This window comes from Tupaia chinensis, unplaced genomic scaffold (genome assembly GCF_000334495.1).
Source record: "Tupaia chinensis unplaced genomic scaffold, TupChi_1.0 Scaffold000165_2, whole genome shotgun sequence".
Classification (NCBI taxonomy): domain Eukaryota; kingdom Metazoa; phylum Chordata; class Mammalia; order Scandentia; family Tupaiidae; genus Tupaia; species Tupaia belangeri.
In genome coordinates, this window is record NW_006159640.1 from 1,129,942 (window position 1) to 1,145,748 (window position 15,807).

Sequence of the window (15,807 nt, forward strand, 5' to 3'; positions counted from 1 at the left end):
TCCTTCGGAATGTCAGGTTTTTTTAAAACAGCTTGAGAAGCCTCGACTGATGAGGACACCCTAGGTCCAGTCTGGATAGTCCCCACAACAAAGGGATGGAGAAGACCAATGTGGTTTAGAGATGCGAATCATCAGGAGTAATAGAGAAAGCAGACACCTTTCTATGGCAGGAGATATGGAAAAACCTAGTCACGCTGACCTCTTTTTCAGATGTATCTCAGATTCTGGAGGCATAGCATAATAGGAATTCCTTCCGAATCCACAGAGCAATGGCTCCTGTCCCTACCTTGCAAATACCTAATGTCTCCAGCAGCAGCAAGGTTAGGAGCAAACAGGGAACCATCCTCCCCTATCTAGCCCCTCACAGTTTTCTTGCACTGTACTTTGGAAAAAGTGCTTAGCATTTCTTTTAGGTAAACATGGGCTCAATGCCTGCTCTAGTCAGACTCCAGGAGTTCATATAGACTTAATATCTAGGAATTGACACATGGTTGAGTCATGGGTCAGTCCCCCTTCCCTCTAATCATAAAAATGCTACTCTTTCTCCCAGCGCACGCTGGAATCTGATTTCTGTCATGATAGTCCTAGAAAAAATGCTCAGACGTGGGCAGCATCTGATTTAGGTTCATTTCCCAACTTCTTTGCTTACTTGTTCTATTGCTTGTCCTTCAGCCTTGGACAAGTCATTAAACCCCCCTGGAACTACACTTCTGTTCTTATAAACTAGTGACAATGGTTTACCAACTCCATAGGCTTGTTTTGCTCATCATATCAGGTGATATTATGTGTGTGATCAGCTAAAATCGCCGTTCTCATTTCTGTCATGTTGCAGTTTACAAAAGCAGACTTTATGTGCACAGTCTCTTATTTGCACGTGGTAATACTCCTAAGGTTGACTGTTACAACTAAGGTAGGTGGGTTCAAGGATTTTTATTTATTTATTTATTTATTTTGAGAGAAATTTTTGCTATAGGGTGTGTGTGCTTGCTGGAGAGACGGAGACAGAAAGCAAAAAATCACCTCCCAGGAAGGATGGCCACAGCACAGTACCTTCTCCTCCACTCTCCTCTGGGGATCTTGGGCGCACACACACACACACACACACACACACACACACACACATGCCCAGTGGGACTTGAACCACGGGAGACCACGTGGGAGTTCAGCACTTTAACCACTATGCCACGTGCTAGCCTCAAGGTACAAGGATTTTAAGTAACTCTCCCACAACTAATTAGTGGTGGGCCAGACCAGGGGGGTCCTCTGATTCTAGAGTCAAGGCTTTTTAAGTCATTTCCCACTGCTGCCTTCTGCTGCCTACCTTCCTGCCACAATTATGTACCAAGCACTCATGGTGGGTTGGGTGCTGGGGACACAGGGGAGAACCTCAGCCAAAGACCTGCGTGTTGTCTCCCGTCACTAAACTGCCAGGAGGTGCCCCAGCTGCCTACCTCCACTGCGCTGGCAAACACAAATTATATTTCCTGGTAGTGTAATTTGTGTACGGGTCATGTCTCCCCAGCCAGATGATAGGTTTTCAAGAAGATAGGCCAGGTTGGGACCAGCAGATGGCATCATGGTTATGTTGCTTGACACCCACGTGGCCAACTGCTATTCCAGGCCCGGACCCAGCAGCTTGAAACTCATGCCGGGCATGTGTGCATGCATGCCCAAAATCCCAAGAGGGGAATAGAGGAAAAGGAATTGAGGCTTGGCCATTCCCCTTGAGGGGTGATTTCTCGCTTCCTGTCTCTGTCTCTCCTGTGAGTGCACATTCCCTATAGCAAAAATCTCTCACTTAAAAAAAAAAAAAAATTGTCCAAGTCTTTTTCTCTGGCACATGGTAGGGACTAAATAAACACTAAGCAGACATTTTCCTAGGAAGCATTCCTCCACCACCTCCTCCTGCATCTTCCAAAGGTTCCAGGATATCCTAGGCCCACCTCTGTCCTTCCAGTTACTAAGCTGAATCGTCATGTCTGTTTACTTACTATTTCCTGGCTATCTTGTCAGCTGTACGAGGTAGGGACTGATGTGGCTTGATTTGGTATGACTAATGCAAGGCACAGACCTTGGTACTTAATATATATTTGTAAAAGAAAAGAAAAAAAAAAGCGTCACCGAAGAGGACATCAATTTGGGGCATAAAATCAAGAGCATTCGGCCAAAGGTGTCATTTGATCTAGAGTATAGGGAAAATTTTCCTATTTGCTTCTCTAAAATCTTAAATACGCTCCATGAGGCACATAGGAACACTCTCTGTGCTACATGCAAATTTCTTGCTAGAGCGACAAGAAGAAGAGCTTAGTACCTCCAAGACTTGTTTATTCAGGATCAGACTTCGTTCTGTCCACATCTGGACTTCATTAGTTCCTCCCCACCCCTCATCTCCCTTTATCTGAGAGAGCTCTGCCAAGAAAACAAGGTTCCCCAACATTGCCTCCTCATTAAAGGTTGGTCACGTTTTCAACTTTGCAAAAAGTGAAGTTGTGCTGGCCCAGCAGTGCGTTAGAGGGAAAGTCGGTCCCGCAGTTTACAATCCATTACATCTGTGCAATTATCAAGACCACCAACAGAGAGTCTGCCTTCATCCTTCAACTGTGCTGCCCCCTGATCAGATGGCTGTGGAATCCTTCTGAGACCTTCTTATCCCAGGGGAGATGAGGAGAGGGGCATCTCTGTGATTTAACAAGCATAGGCGCTGGGATTGCACTGTCTAGGATTTCATTTGTTCCCTTTCCCCACCTCCTGCACTCACCCTCATGCCCTGGAAGGAGTGAGAATAGCAGCAATCCTTCCTTCCCTTGTAGGGTTCATGCCAATTTGGCAAACGTGTCTCCCATGAAGGTGCTGGCATTCTCCATTTTAAGGGATAATACGTAGGAGCCTGAGAAACAGTTCTGTGTGAGTCAGTGTGTGTTAGAAGTGAAGGGGAAAATCAGATAATATTTATGAGCGACCTAATGGGCCAGCAAGTCATATGCCTTATGTTCTCTTCAGTAGCTGCCACGTGAGGTAGGTATTATTTATTCTAATTTACAAACGAGAGTAGACACCGAGGCTTACAAGGGTGATTACTCTGCTTAGTGAATGGGGGAGCAGAAGTAAAACCCAGGTCTGTCTGGCTTTAAAGTCCAAGTGCCTCTATCCACACTCACTTGGTGCCATGCAGAGTACTCTTCAGTTGGTTAGCTATAAAAGCTTTTATTTCCTGGGCTTAGAGAGCTAACTATATGGAGGAGGACAGAACATCCAGATAACTGGGCAGATGACCATCTAAGATCAGCGGTGTACATCAGTGGTGTGTAAGAAGTGGTTTGTACACAGGGCGATAACCTGTTGTATGCAGGAAGATGCTTGGTGAGTACCTCCCTGATGACAAGACAGTATTGCGGTAGGTACTGTGGCCCATAAGCAGATGTCTAAGACACAGATCTTGCCCTCAGTGCTTACAGTCTAAAGGAGATGCAAGGCAAGCACAAGACTAACTAGTCTATTAGACCCTCAAGGAGAGGAAAAGATTCATCAGAGAATGAGATGAGAGTCTAAGCATGCACAGGGGTGGGCACAAAGGAGGTGAGCACTTCAAGAACTACAGCGTCAAGTGTTGTGGATTGAAGGTGTAAATAAAGTGCTAGAGGAAGATGGCTTACAGCTATATTCATTGGTGAATGCTGAATCATCGTCACCCTTCAGCGAGCGAGCGTCCCATTTAATTATCAGAACAACCTTTAAACTTTCAGTGCTATCCATCACTCCCATTTTTATGGATAAGGAAACTGAAATTTAGAGATCGCAGTTGTTTAAGACACATAAAGGAAGGAGCTTGAACTCTAAACCTAGTGCACTAGTTGGCACTTGAGCTGTACTTTTCTTTTTTTTTTCAGAGACAGATTTTTGCTATAGGGCATATGCACTCACCAAAGAGACAGACAGAGAGAGAGACAGAAAGTGAGAAGTTACCCCCAGGGGGATGGTCACATTCCCTCCCCCTTAAGTCTCCTCTTGGGATCTTGGGCACGCGCACGTGCACACACGCACGCCCAGTGTGAGTCTCAAGCCACCAGCTGTGGAACTCGAGCCACAGTCAGCCATGTGGGAGTCCAGCCATTATGCCATAACCATTATGCCATTTTTCTGGTCCCTTGAGCTGTACTTTGATTGACTGGTGGGATTTTCATCAGAGATGACATTCCAAACCCAGAGAATTTTTTCAACAATGGTAGACACTCTGAAATGACATAGTATTTTCAGGAGACGTAGAGCCAACCTGTTTGGCTGGGAAAATAGTGTACAAGGGAGTAGACAAAGTTAAGGTAAGAAAAGGTCACAAGATTGTTAAGGTCCTTGAATGCTGAGGTATTTTTATATTCCAATGAATTGGCTAGAAATTGATGAGAGTTATTTTAAGCTAGCTTGGTCAGTTCTCTAATCAAGGTATAGATGAGTCTGGAACCATAGTGATGGTATTGTAAGGGGAATAGAGAAAAAGATGGACATGAGAGACAAAGCAAAAGGAGATGAACAGAATTTGATGACAGTGAGATGAGAGAGAGGAAGAAGGTAAGATTCCACGTGTTTGCAGTCATATGCTTGGTGGCCCTTGTGCAGAAGTAGAAGAAAAGAAGCAAAGTTTGGGGCAGAAGTGGGAATGGGTATGATCTTAGACTTTGACTTGTTAATAACAGTTTGATATCTGGTTGAAAATTTTGGCAGAAAAATGGAACAGGATTGATAAGGGTAAAGGGTAGACTGCAGCTAAAGAAGTACAGAGATGCTCTGAAGCTAAAGAGGGACAGGTCATCTTCAGAGGTAAGAATGAAGCTAATGGGGCTAGCAGGTGACTTGGTTAAGGTGCTAGACTACCACATGGCCGGCCACGGTTCAAGTCTCAAAACTGGTGGCTTACTTGCTCACTTTCTCTCACCTCTGGTGAGCACACATGCCCTATAGCAAATTTTAAAAGTAATAATAATACATAAAATTGAATTTAAAAAGAATTGAAGCTGCCAAGATCACAGCAGAAAGCCAGGGATGCAACCTTAGGGAAGGTCCAAATTTATTGCATAGAAGCCACATGTGGAACCACTAAAAGAAGAAGAAGCATGTACAGGAAGAAAAGACCATGAAGTGATATTAGGGAAGCCTAGGAAAGTCAATGTTCAAAAGGAGTAAGAGGTGGTGGGAGGCAATGCTGTGGGAACAGCAAGAGATTTGCACAGGTTGGTAGAGCTGGTCATCCAGAGAAGCCTGTGGCTGGGAGTCCCTGACTTTTTGGCAAATAATGATGCCTCACGCTTCAGGCTGAATTTTGAATAAGACAGTGGCTACAGGGTTACCACTGCTAATTTCAACCACAGTTAGCTTCTGTGGCCTCCATCTGGCCTCTTTGTTGCTGGTAGTCTACATATTGGAGCCTTAATCTTCCTTACTCCCAGAGTCCAGAAACTCCACTGGAGATCTTGGATCTGTGTCTTAGTTACCTTTCCCAGAAGCAGGACTGATCTCCTGCCAAGAGGCTAAAGATACCCACGGGAGAGAAAAATCAAAGATTAACTTTCTAATCAATGATCTCTAGTTACCAAAGATGCGGCACTTAATTATAGTAGATAGAGCATTCAGCTTCAGAGGAAGTGCAGCTCTACCTCTGTTTCCATCCTTAGAAATAAGAGCCAGATACATTATATTTTTCCTTTTCTTGGGACTGAGAAAAATTATTCCCCTTCATGATTATCTATCATCAAATGTTTGTTGGAGGATTCTCTTCTGGGCAGAAAGGAGGTCATCCACTCACATATCTAAGATGTAGACCAACCAGAGAGGTGTGGGGTGGCATGGTGGTAAAATGTGAGGCTCTGAGGCTGAACCACATGGCAAGTTTGCATCTCGAAACCTCCCTGAATATGTTTAGCACCTGCGTGCCCATGATCGGGGCCGGGGAGTGGGGGGTAGATGAAGCTAGGGGTGAAAAAGTGTGATCTGTCTCTGTCTTTCTATATTTCTCTTACTCATAAAAATGATAAATGAGTAAACTTAAAACACACACACATACACCAATTGGCACTCTGTAGTTAAACTAGGACTTAACGTGCGAGTCCTTTGTAAGATGGCATGAACTTACCAGGGGCTCTGTGAACATTTCTCTTACTGAAGACATAGATGCTGCTGCCCGCTAGGACTCGAAAGAGAAAGTCAGCTCTTGGAAAGAACACAGGAATTAGAACAAGGAGGTCCAGCTCAGTGACAGTCTCATCCCTGCCTCATTTTTGATTGAGGGTGATTCATTGACCTCTCCAGCTTTTGCCATACATAAAAAAACCTGTAAAGTATTGACAATAATTGGTCATTCATAGGGTGTCGTGCAAAGCAACAGAGTAGATATGAAAGTATTTTGTAAGCTGTAAATATTGTGTGGTTATTATTATTAAAGCAGATTGGAATATAGGCAAACTTGTTCTTCAAACTCGGCAGGGAAAAAGATGAGTTCTTAACCTCTAAAGGAGAGATTGCTGCAGCAGTGTGTGCAAAAAGATTACTTTTCTGGGTGTAATTTATAAATAGAGTGTTAAAAAAATCACACACAATAGAACAGGGTTATTCTTTCTACTTTGGGCTTAGGCTTGCTTTCTATTTTGTTTCCCTTTTAAAAAATAAGACATCTTTAATAAAGCAGTCAAAACCATCATCGTCCATACACAGGTTTTCTGGTTCTGCCCTGGAGGATTGGTACTTCCAAATTCTACCCGTAAAAGTATCCTCTTCCAACAAGCACTTAGAAGTATCTTGGAAGAGATAGTCTCTACAAAGTATGTGTTCTTTGTTTTTTCCTTCTCCAGAGAAGAAGTAAACAAGTTAACTTTTGGAAGGCTCCCTGCTGGGTACCTGACATTAGACATATTACTTTGTTGAATTCCCTGGCAGTTAATTCCACTAGGTATTTATGATTAATCTTTTTTTATAGATTAATCTTATTTTAAGCCCATTTGTCTAAGATAATAGATGAGTTTGTCACCTGGCTTTCTGACTACAAAGTTAGTGTTTTGTTTTGTTTTTTAATCATCCCTGCTCTTCCCTTTTCCAAAAAGTATCTTTTTTAAAAAAAATTATTATTTTTTAATTGCCAAGGGCACACATGCTCTCCAGAGAGAGAGGGAGGGAAAGCACCTGCCAATGGGGCATGGTCATGCCGCCGTCTCTTCTCCATTTCCCTATCTTGTTGGGATTTTGGACTTACACGCATATGTGCCCTGTGCGTCTCATACAAGATGCCAGGACGCGATTCAAACTGTAGTTGACCCTATGGGATACAGTTCCCTTAACCAGGAGGTCACAGGACCAGCCCCCAAAAGTCTATCTTAGTATTTCTCCAAATTTCCTCTTAGAACAGGTAAGTATTTGTAAATATTGGACAGTTGAGCTCTTTTTCACTAAAAGACAGGAAGAGGAGCTGCCTTACAGTTGGAGACAACCTGCTTCCAAACTGTAGCCATTCCCAAGCAGGGACTGGTTGCTTTCTGTCCCCTTGTGGCTTAATTGCAATGCTTTCCCACTTTATTAGTTTCCAGATTTGCTGCCAAGAGCTTTAAAAGGCAGGTAGGGGAGAATTCTCTGCTTGCCTGGCAGCCTGCCATCATCCCCAGAATCTGTTGCTTGGCATTTCAGGAAGGGATCAACATTGAAGGCATTTTTCTCAGCAGTGAAATTTACATATCACAACCTTGCTGACTGAGGCAGAAATGAGGGCTCTAGGTGGGAGCCCAGGGGGTGGGGACGGAGCCTTTAGAAGAGGAGGGGGAGGGAAGAGCTTATTTTATTACCCGGGAATAAAAACATGGTGAGTAATGAATAAAGTCCGAAAGCAGTAAATCCAGGACTCCAGAATTAGATGTGTAACGTGTCGGAGAACAATTTAAGCCTTCGCCTCTTCGGTAGAGGTGAGGTATTTGGGCTGCCTTTCACAGCCCGAATTTCATTAAATGGCCTTTTAAGGGTTAGGATTACAAGAAGCCAAGTCCGGCTGGCTCATAATGATGATTTATGACTGTGTTGTCAACTCCCCGACCCTTCTGTACAAGAGGATAGAGAAAATACATAATTTGTTGCTCATTAACTCCAAAATCTGTCAGGGCTGCCCCAGAAGCCATGTGGTCTTAGAGTCATGTGTCTGCTAAATGGTTTCAGCCTGGCCCTGTCCTTGAAAATATGCTATTGCTACTCAACAATGGAGATTGGTTCTAATAACAGGAGAAATAATAAAATTATCTCAGTGTAGTCTACTGTTGGTCTTTGAACTTGAGAGTGAGAAGACCTGGGCTTCCTCTTACCTCTGTCTCTTACTAGCCTCAAATCCCTCAAATAAGTCACTACCTCTCCAATCCCTCGTATCCCATCTGTAGAATGGGTATGTCTTCAGCGGCAGGGCAGATTCAGTGAGACTAAAGTGCAAAACACACGTGAGATGGCGGCTCTCATTAACACTGTCATTAGGGATATGTGGTGCTACGAAATGTTCTCCTCTCGACCACTTTACCTTCCCAGGAGAGGAGGAAGCATTTGAATTGGCAGCGTACTGTCGTGGCACTGCCAGTGGAAGTTTTAGAATTATGGGATGTTAGAGCTGCAAAGAGTCCTTGAATTGTAATCAGGTCCCTCCTCCCTGAAGTAACGGAGACAGAGAGGCGACTCACCTGTCATTAAGCATGTAAATTAATGCAAGGTATGCTCATTTTCAGTGGGAAACCATGTCCATGTGTTCTTCCTCAGCATCAGACAGGAAGTCACATTGATGGAGGCTCAAGCCACACTGCTTAGAAATCATTTCTTAATCTGTGGCCCTGGCATGGCTCAGGGAACTCAGGAGCCATCCAAGGGCAGAGCCTGTGCCTGGGGCCTTGGTTCTGTTCCTTGCTCTCTCAAAAGAAAGAGCTTTCCTCTGTCATTGCTATTACCTTTGCTTGGCTGGAAGGGTAGTGGTGGAGGTAGCATAGGAAAGTTGAGAGTAAATATTGCAATTATGAAGTAATAAATCACGGAGCTTAGTCACATCATTTTGCAAATAGAGAAATTGACTTATCCCAGATGCACTCAGTAAGCAGGGACTCGAACCCGGACCAGCTCCTAGTCTAGTGTTCTTCCCCTACGTAAAAAGTCATGTGATTATGATTTATAAATAAAGACAAATAAGAAAGAGGAAGAGAACATGATGGTACTAATAAACATCTGGAATTTGTTAGCCTGTAAGGTTACATAGGGTAAAAGTATAAACAGGTTCAAAAGGGGAATTAGTTCATGAATGGTAGGAAAGAATGCTGGGTGAGGACTTGGTACACCTGGGTCTAATCTTTAGATGCGAGTTAATTTAGACCTCAGTTTCTTCCATGTATAATGGCCCCTTTCATTTCTGACTTGCCATGCTTCTCAGATTTTAATCTCTGCAATGTGTTATCAAAGAGCTCTTGGTAACGTTCAGGGGATATTTCCAATCTTGCAATAAGGCAACTCCGAGGACCGTTATCCTACTCCCTTACGTTTACTTGTTCCTTCAACTGATAGTCTGAACACGAATGCAGAAAGGTGTTTAGACTATTAGTTCAGTTCTTTCAGGGAATGGCTAAGCCAGAATACTGGTTGGACCAGCCCCTGACCATGTCCCTCACACTCAATATAATCCAAGAAAACAAGTGTAGCACTTACACTTATAAAGCATTTATAAACACAGAGTCACTGTGTAAATGCTGGCAGTGGGGGTAGCTGTTCTCACTACTGTACCTGCTTGTTCCTGGGCCCAGCTGGTGTTTCCCTCCGACTCGGCCATTCTTCCCCAGACTTCAGAGCCTTGGAGGACCTTGATCAGACCCCATGCCCTGATGCCTTCCTCTGCTATAGAAGAATAAGGGGAGCCTTTGCAGAGGACTGTCCAGATATGTCAGTCTATTGCTTCCCTTGTGGTCAGAACACGCCCTCTGTGTGGCTCATCATCTGGCCTCGTGAGGAAGTGTGAAAGGGACTTCTGTGGTGAGTGACGAGTTGACCATCACTGTCCCTGAGCTGTGGTTGCAACCAGGAAGTGGCCAGGGCTGAGCTGTGGAGTTAAGACAAGGCCAAGAGGCTGTGTGGTTGTGCATCACCGAAGCAGAATTGGTGCTCTGATGCATAGCCATTATCCAGAGCGCACTGTCTGGCCCTCCATTCTTCATGTAAAACCAGATCATTGCAAGCAAGGTACTTCCCCCTTTCCTGACTCAGTGCTTCTATCTCATGGTGGTTGTGAGTGTTTCATGAAATAAAGGATATAAAAACAATGACTGGTATACAGTAGGAAGCCAATAATCAACCCTCTTTTTTAGAGGTGGCAAGTCTCCACTAAACATTAAGTAGTAGACACAGTAGAATGGAAGAAGGGTCCAAACACCAAGACTCTCACTATCCTTCAGGATCTGAGGAGGCCACATGGGCTGACTGTTTCCATGCACTGAAGAACATTGTCCTGAAGTTTCTTGGTTTTTAAACTGATAGAGCCACGCCATCCTTTCAGAAAGCGAAATAAAAACATCCGCTTTCTATGACCTACGTCATATCCCATTCATGTTATCACATTTAAATCAATGAGTCTGCAAAGTTAAGTAGCCTCCTTTTAGGAAGGAGGAAAGTGAAAGTGGAGTGGTTATTGCTGGAGAACATCAGGTAGGTGGCAGACTGGATTCAAACCAGCGCTTGGCCTTGGTGTACTCACGCCTTCCTACAGCAACCCCACCATGAATGAATGACTCAGCGTTGGCCCAATGGCTGAGCCTCTCAGTGGTCAGATCATCCTTGGTGATCCTTTACTGCAAATGCCAGAGTCCTGAGGTGGGCTGAAATCCTGACATCTCTGCTACCCTCAACTATGCCCTCGACCCTTCATATACTTTTGTTTTATAGCCAAGTTATTTGTTGCTCTTAAAAAAAAAAAGAAATATATATGTGTGTGTGTGTTTATTTGATTGTATATTTTCTTGTGACAAAGTGATAATATGACCAAGTAGGACTTTTCAGAAAAGGACATAACTGTGTTAGCACTTTGATCTTTCACCCTGTGTACATTTATATTTGTGTTCTTTGTAAATAGAAAATTGGGATTTTATGGATTATAACTTGTAGTTAAATAGTGAATATTCTTCTGTCATTAATTTTTAATTTTATATAGCATCAGTTTTGATGATGGGCTTTGATATGTCTAATTTCTAATTTCTCTGTTGGTTTCCTTTTAGATCATCACAGGGGAATTCTACCGGATCTATTACCTGAAGGAGAAGTCCAGGTCCACAATCCAGAATCCCTATGTAGCAGCCCTCTATAAGCAAGTGGGCTGTTTCCTCTTTGGCTGTGCCATCAGCCAGTCTTTCACAGACATTGCCAAAGTGTCCATAGGGCGCCTGCGCCCTCATTTCTTGAGTGTCTGCAACCCAGATTTCAACCAGATCAACTGCTCCGAGGGCTACATTCAGAACTACAGATGCAGAGGGGAGGACAGCAAAGTTCAAGAAGCCAGGTGAGACACCACTTCCCCATGACAATGTATGCCTGCAATTCAGTGGGTACTTACTAAGCTCCTACTGGGTGCCAGGCCCAGGGCTGGGCTCTGGTTTACATGTATGAATAAGACATAGGTCCTATTTTTAAAACACTTACATTCACATGATTGAGACAAATACATTCGGAGACCATTATGATACAACACTGGTAAGTCCATTCATTCTTTTGTTTACTCATGCATACATGGGTGCCTGCTTTGTTCCACTCATGTATCCCAAGCATTGCCAGGATGCGAAAATGAACAAGAACAGTACTTGCTCTCAAGCTCTCAGTCTAAGGAGGGAAGATGGACACACAAGCGTGGATCAGGGGTGTGAATATGGCCCTTTCATGGCCCTCTCTTGCTCTTGCAGGAAATCCTTCTTCTCTGGCCACGCCTCCTTCTCCATGTATACTATGCTGTATTTGGTGGTAAGTACTTTCTCTCTGAATTGGAGGGAGTCCAGCCCAACCTCGAATCCCTTATAACCCTCAGGATGTTAGGCACCAACTTCATCGTGAAATCCTTGGAAAAGAGATTAGCTGGAAAAGTTAGATTTTTCTTTTCTGAGAGCTCATATTCTGTATTCTGCCACTACCTAGCCGAAGTTCTTTTACTTTCCAGGCTTTTTCCATCTTTTAAATAAAAATACTATTTACTAGGCTAGCAGGTGGGATGGAGGTTAATGTGCTGGATCCCACATGGCCAGTTATATGGTTCAAGTCCCAGACATGGCAGCTTGAAAATCATGCCCAGAATCCCAAGAGACTGGAGAAGGGGATTGCAGCATGGCCATTCCCCCTGGGTGGGGAATGATTTCTCACTTTCTCTTTCTCTTTCTTTCTTTCTCTCTCTGGCAAGCAGGCAGGCAGGCACATGTGTCCTAAAGCAAAAAAAAAAAAAGAGGGGGGGGGAAGAAAATAAAAAGTTTTTACCCAGGCTACTTAATAAGAATTGTGTACTCATTTTGAAATTAGAAAGCAGTAGACACTTGTACAGCAGTCTCCCTCCCCTTCAATGTGGTTTTGCTTCCACAAGTTTCATTTATCCATGACAGTAAAGTAAGGTCTTTTGAGAGAGGGAGAGATTGCATTCACATAATTCTTATTATGGCATTTTAAAAATTGTTCTAGTTTATTATTAGCTACTGTTAATCTCTTACCGTGTTTAATTTATAAATTAAACCCTACATGTAGGTATTCATGTTTAGGAAAAAACGTGGTGTATGCAGGGCTTGGTGTTCTCCATAGTTTCAGGTGTCTACTGAAAGTCTTTAAATGTATTTCTCAAGAGACAAGTTGACTGTATAATATTTTATGGTACAAGCATTGTTTTCTGAAAATCCATGAATTCGCTTGATCCTCAGCGTAACTATTTAAGAAATATTACCGCTGTTGTGGGAAAAGGTTACTTAATTAAGGCTCAGAGAACTGCCAAGTGAACTGCCAAGATTTACATAAACAACTGCTACTCAGACCTAAGTCTTCTAATTTTTTGCAATGTTTACAACGTTTACATGGAGGTCCTCCTCCATGTTCTACTGATGAAAGGGCTTTAAAAATCATCATTATATGACTACCTAGAGTGATTTGGAGTTTTACAAAATACTCTTTTTTGAGAGAGAGAGATTTTTGCTGTAGGGTGCATGTGCTCACCAGATAGAGACAAACAGAAAGTGAGAAATCACCCCTGGCGGGATGGCTATACCGTAATCCCTTCTCCTCCATGCTCCTCTTGAGATCTTGGTCATGCATGCACATGTGCCTGGCATAAGTTTGAAGCCACTGGGTCTGGGACTGGAACCTTAGTCAACTACATGCAAGTCAAGCAATGCAACGCCATCTGCTGGTCCCTTCCCGAATACTTCTGCATCAACAAGGACTCCTGGCCTCCTAACAACACTGTGAAGTATGAAATCCTTGTCCCCATTTCTAAGATCCAGAGACCAAGGCTCAGAGTGATTCAGCATGTTAGAGATCCTTCAAGTATGGGTGGAACCATTATTTAAATTCATGTGTTGTCCTTCCTCTGGCAGTGTCTGCTCTGATTTCCTGGGGACACATGGACAGTGCAGGTGAACTGTCCTGCTTCCCTCCAGCTGCAGCACAGACAGTGGGCTAGTCTGTTTTTCTTTGTCATTAAATATGGTCTTTCCTTTCCCCTCAAATGAGGTCCCTGTGCCAAGGTACTTCCTGCTTTCGGCTACTTTGATGGGGCTCAGAATGAGGAGGTGCTGAGAGGTCAGATGCAGCTCAGAGGAGCATAAACCATTTGGAAAAAGAACATTTTGATTTCAACTTATTTAAAAAACATAATTGGGGATTGGAAAAAACAACAGAGAGGTTGTTTTGTTTTAATTTTTTCCCCAATCTTCCAAGTCTGGAAGCCTCTGGGCTTCCCAATGTCCAGGTTGCAGAGCTAAAAGGTAGGATTCAACCTATAAAAACATTAGACATGGATTTTCATAATTCATAACTAGTACCCCCCTCCATTCTTCATTTGTAATTTTTGTTTTGTTCTTAGGATAATTTAGCAAAGATATTTAGGTTCCTGCTCTGCGTGTATATTTAATGCAAGGCTAGAAACAATTTACAGATAGAATTCTAGTACTTTATAAAGGTGCTTTGAGGAGTTGGACATATAAAAATACTAAATTATTTTGAAGCCAACATTATGCACTCTGGCCTACACAGCTTCCCAAAAGGTGAGGATTGCTTGGGTGTTTTTGGTGCCTTCTGTGTGCCGAGCACTGTATCTCTCTTATACCATAACATTTACTCCTCTTGGTAACCTGATAAGATGTGCTTTAATGATCCTGTTTTCAGATCAGAAAAAAAAATAAAATAAAAGAATTGAGAGGTTAAGTAACAAAAGTTCTACCGGAAGATGCAGAAAATATACTTGAGGATTGGTCTTCATGACTCTACCATCATTGTAATTTTTTTCATTTTACTGCACGGCAGAAGGCAAAAACAAATAATGACCTTCTAGCAGATAAACTTAATATAATTTCTTAGGGCCCAGATGGTGGGGCAGAGGTGGAACTTACTGCTCTGTGAGGCTGACCCACCTGGGAAAGTTCTGGGCTTGTGTCTGGAGACCTCCCTGAGTATGCTGGATATGCACACCTTATCAGATTAATGCTCTTTGCTAGCTGAGGCAGGGGGGTGGGGTGGATTGCAACATTAGGATCCTCTGGTGGTGGGGGCGGGGGGGTGTCCACTCTTCCTCTGTTTATTGCTCATAAAATAAAAAGGTGGATAAAAATCAAAAAAAGAATATAACCTTGACCTTCATTTCAGTGTTTCCTGAAGGATATCTGCCTTTCCTCAGATCTACCTTTATCCCTTCCATTCTTCCTACTCTATTACCTCCTTCTAGCTACGATTATAACTAGAGCTCACTGGATGGGGTGGGTGGAGGGTAATGGGCCAGGAGTATATTTTGCTTGATGATTTATTTATTTATAAGGTAGATGTCTCTGAAAGATGAAAAAATCGTAGTGCCTTTACCTATTGCTGGAAGGGAAGAAGGGAAGAGATGGAGGAAAAGAGGGAGAGAGGAAAGGAAGAGAGAAGGAGAAAGAAGTCCTGATCCTTCATCTCCTAAACAGATTATTACCCACCCCCACTCATGTCATGTAGACACCACACTCTCTTAGGAACCCTGGAATCACACACATAGTCAGTATTCACAACTCACAGACACTCACATATACAACATTTATCCACACAGCTCTGTTTTTAGCTTGAATGTTATCTTGCTCTAAAACAACTTCTGTAAGCCAAGAGTCAAAAAGAAAGGACAGTGTCTTGGCCATGGCTTGTTTTTATGTGATATCATACAGAAATCTCAACCCTTATAATGTCCAATTTGCAAAGCTTTTGAATGGAAGTGCGAAGGGCACCACTGCTGCCTGTCAGAACAGGTGGGGAATCTTGTCTTTCGTCAGAGTGCTTTTCTGTTGGTTCAAGAAGAGCTGGAGTTGGGTAAATAGATTTGGCCTTCCCAGTACCCTTCGTACAGCTGTGACTCACAGCTTTCCCTGAACACTGGGGAAAATCACATTTGAAGCAGCTGGGTGTAGCATTGACAGCTTTTGCCTTTAGAATCAATTGTAAAATCATATCTGGTCCTGTCTACTGCTAGCTAGGGAACCAGGAGTGGGTCACTCAGCTTTACAGCCTCTGTGTACTCATCTGTCAGGGAGAGATGGTCATGTCTATTTCACAATTTTTTGCCACTTTTTCACT

General features: G+C 43.2%; 1 protein-coding gene across 2 annotated transcripts in view; it reads left to right on the forward strand.

Annotated features, from left to right (window-relative positions):
* The window catches only part of PLPP3 (phospholipid phosphatase 3), a 98,037-nt gene that overhangs the window by 55,088 nt on the left and 27,142 nt on the right, over positions 1-15,807 (forward strand). For both annotated transcript variants that reach the window (XM_006146101.1, XM_006146102.3), the window contains exons 3-4: positions 11,250-11,530; positions 11,928-11,985. In XM_006146101.1, coding sequence (XP_006146163.1) covers positions 11,250-11,530; positions 11,928-11,985 — 339 coding nt within the window. The remainder of the gene's footprint in view (positions 1-11,249; positions 11,531-11,927; positions 11,986-15,807) is intronic.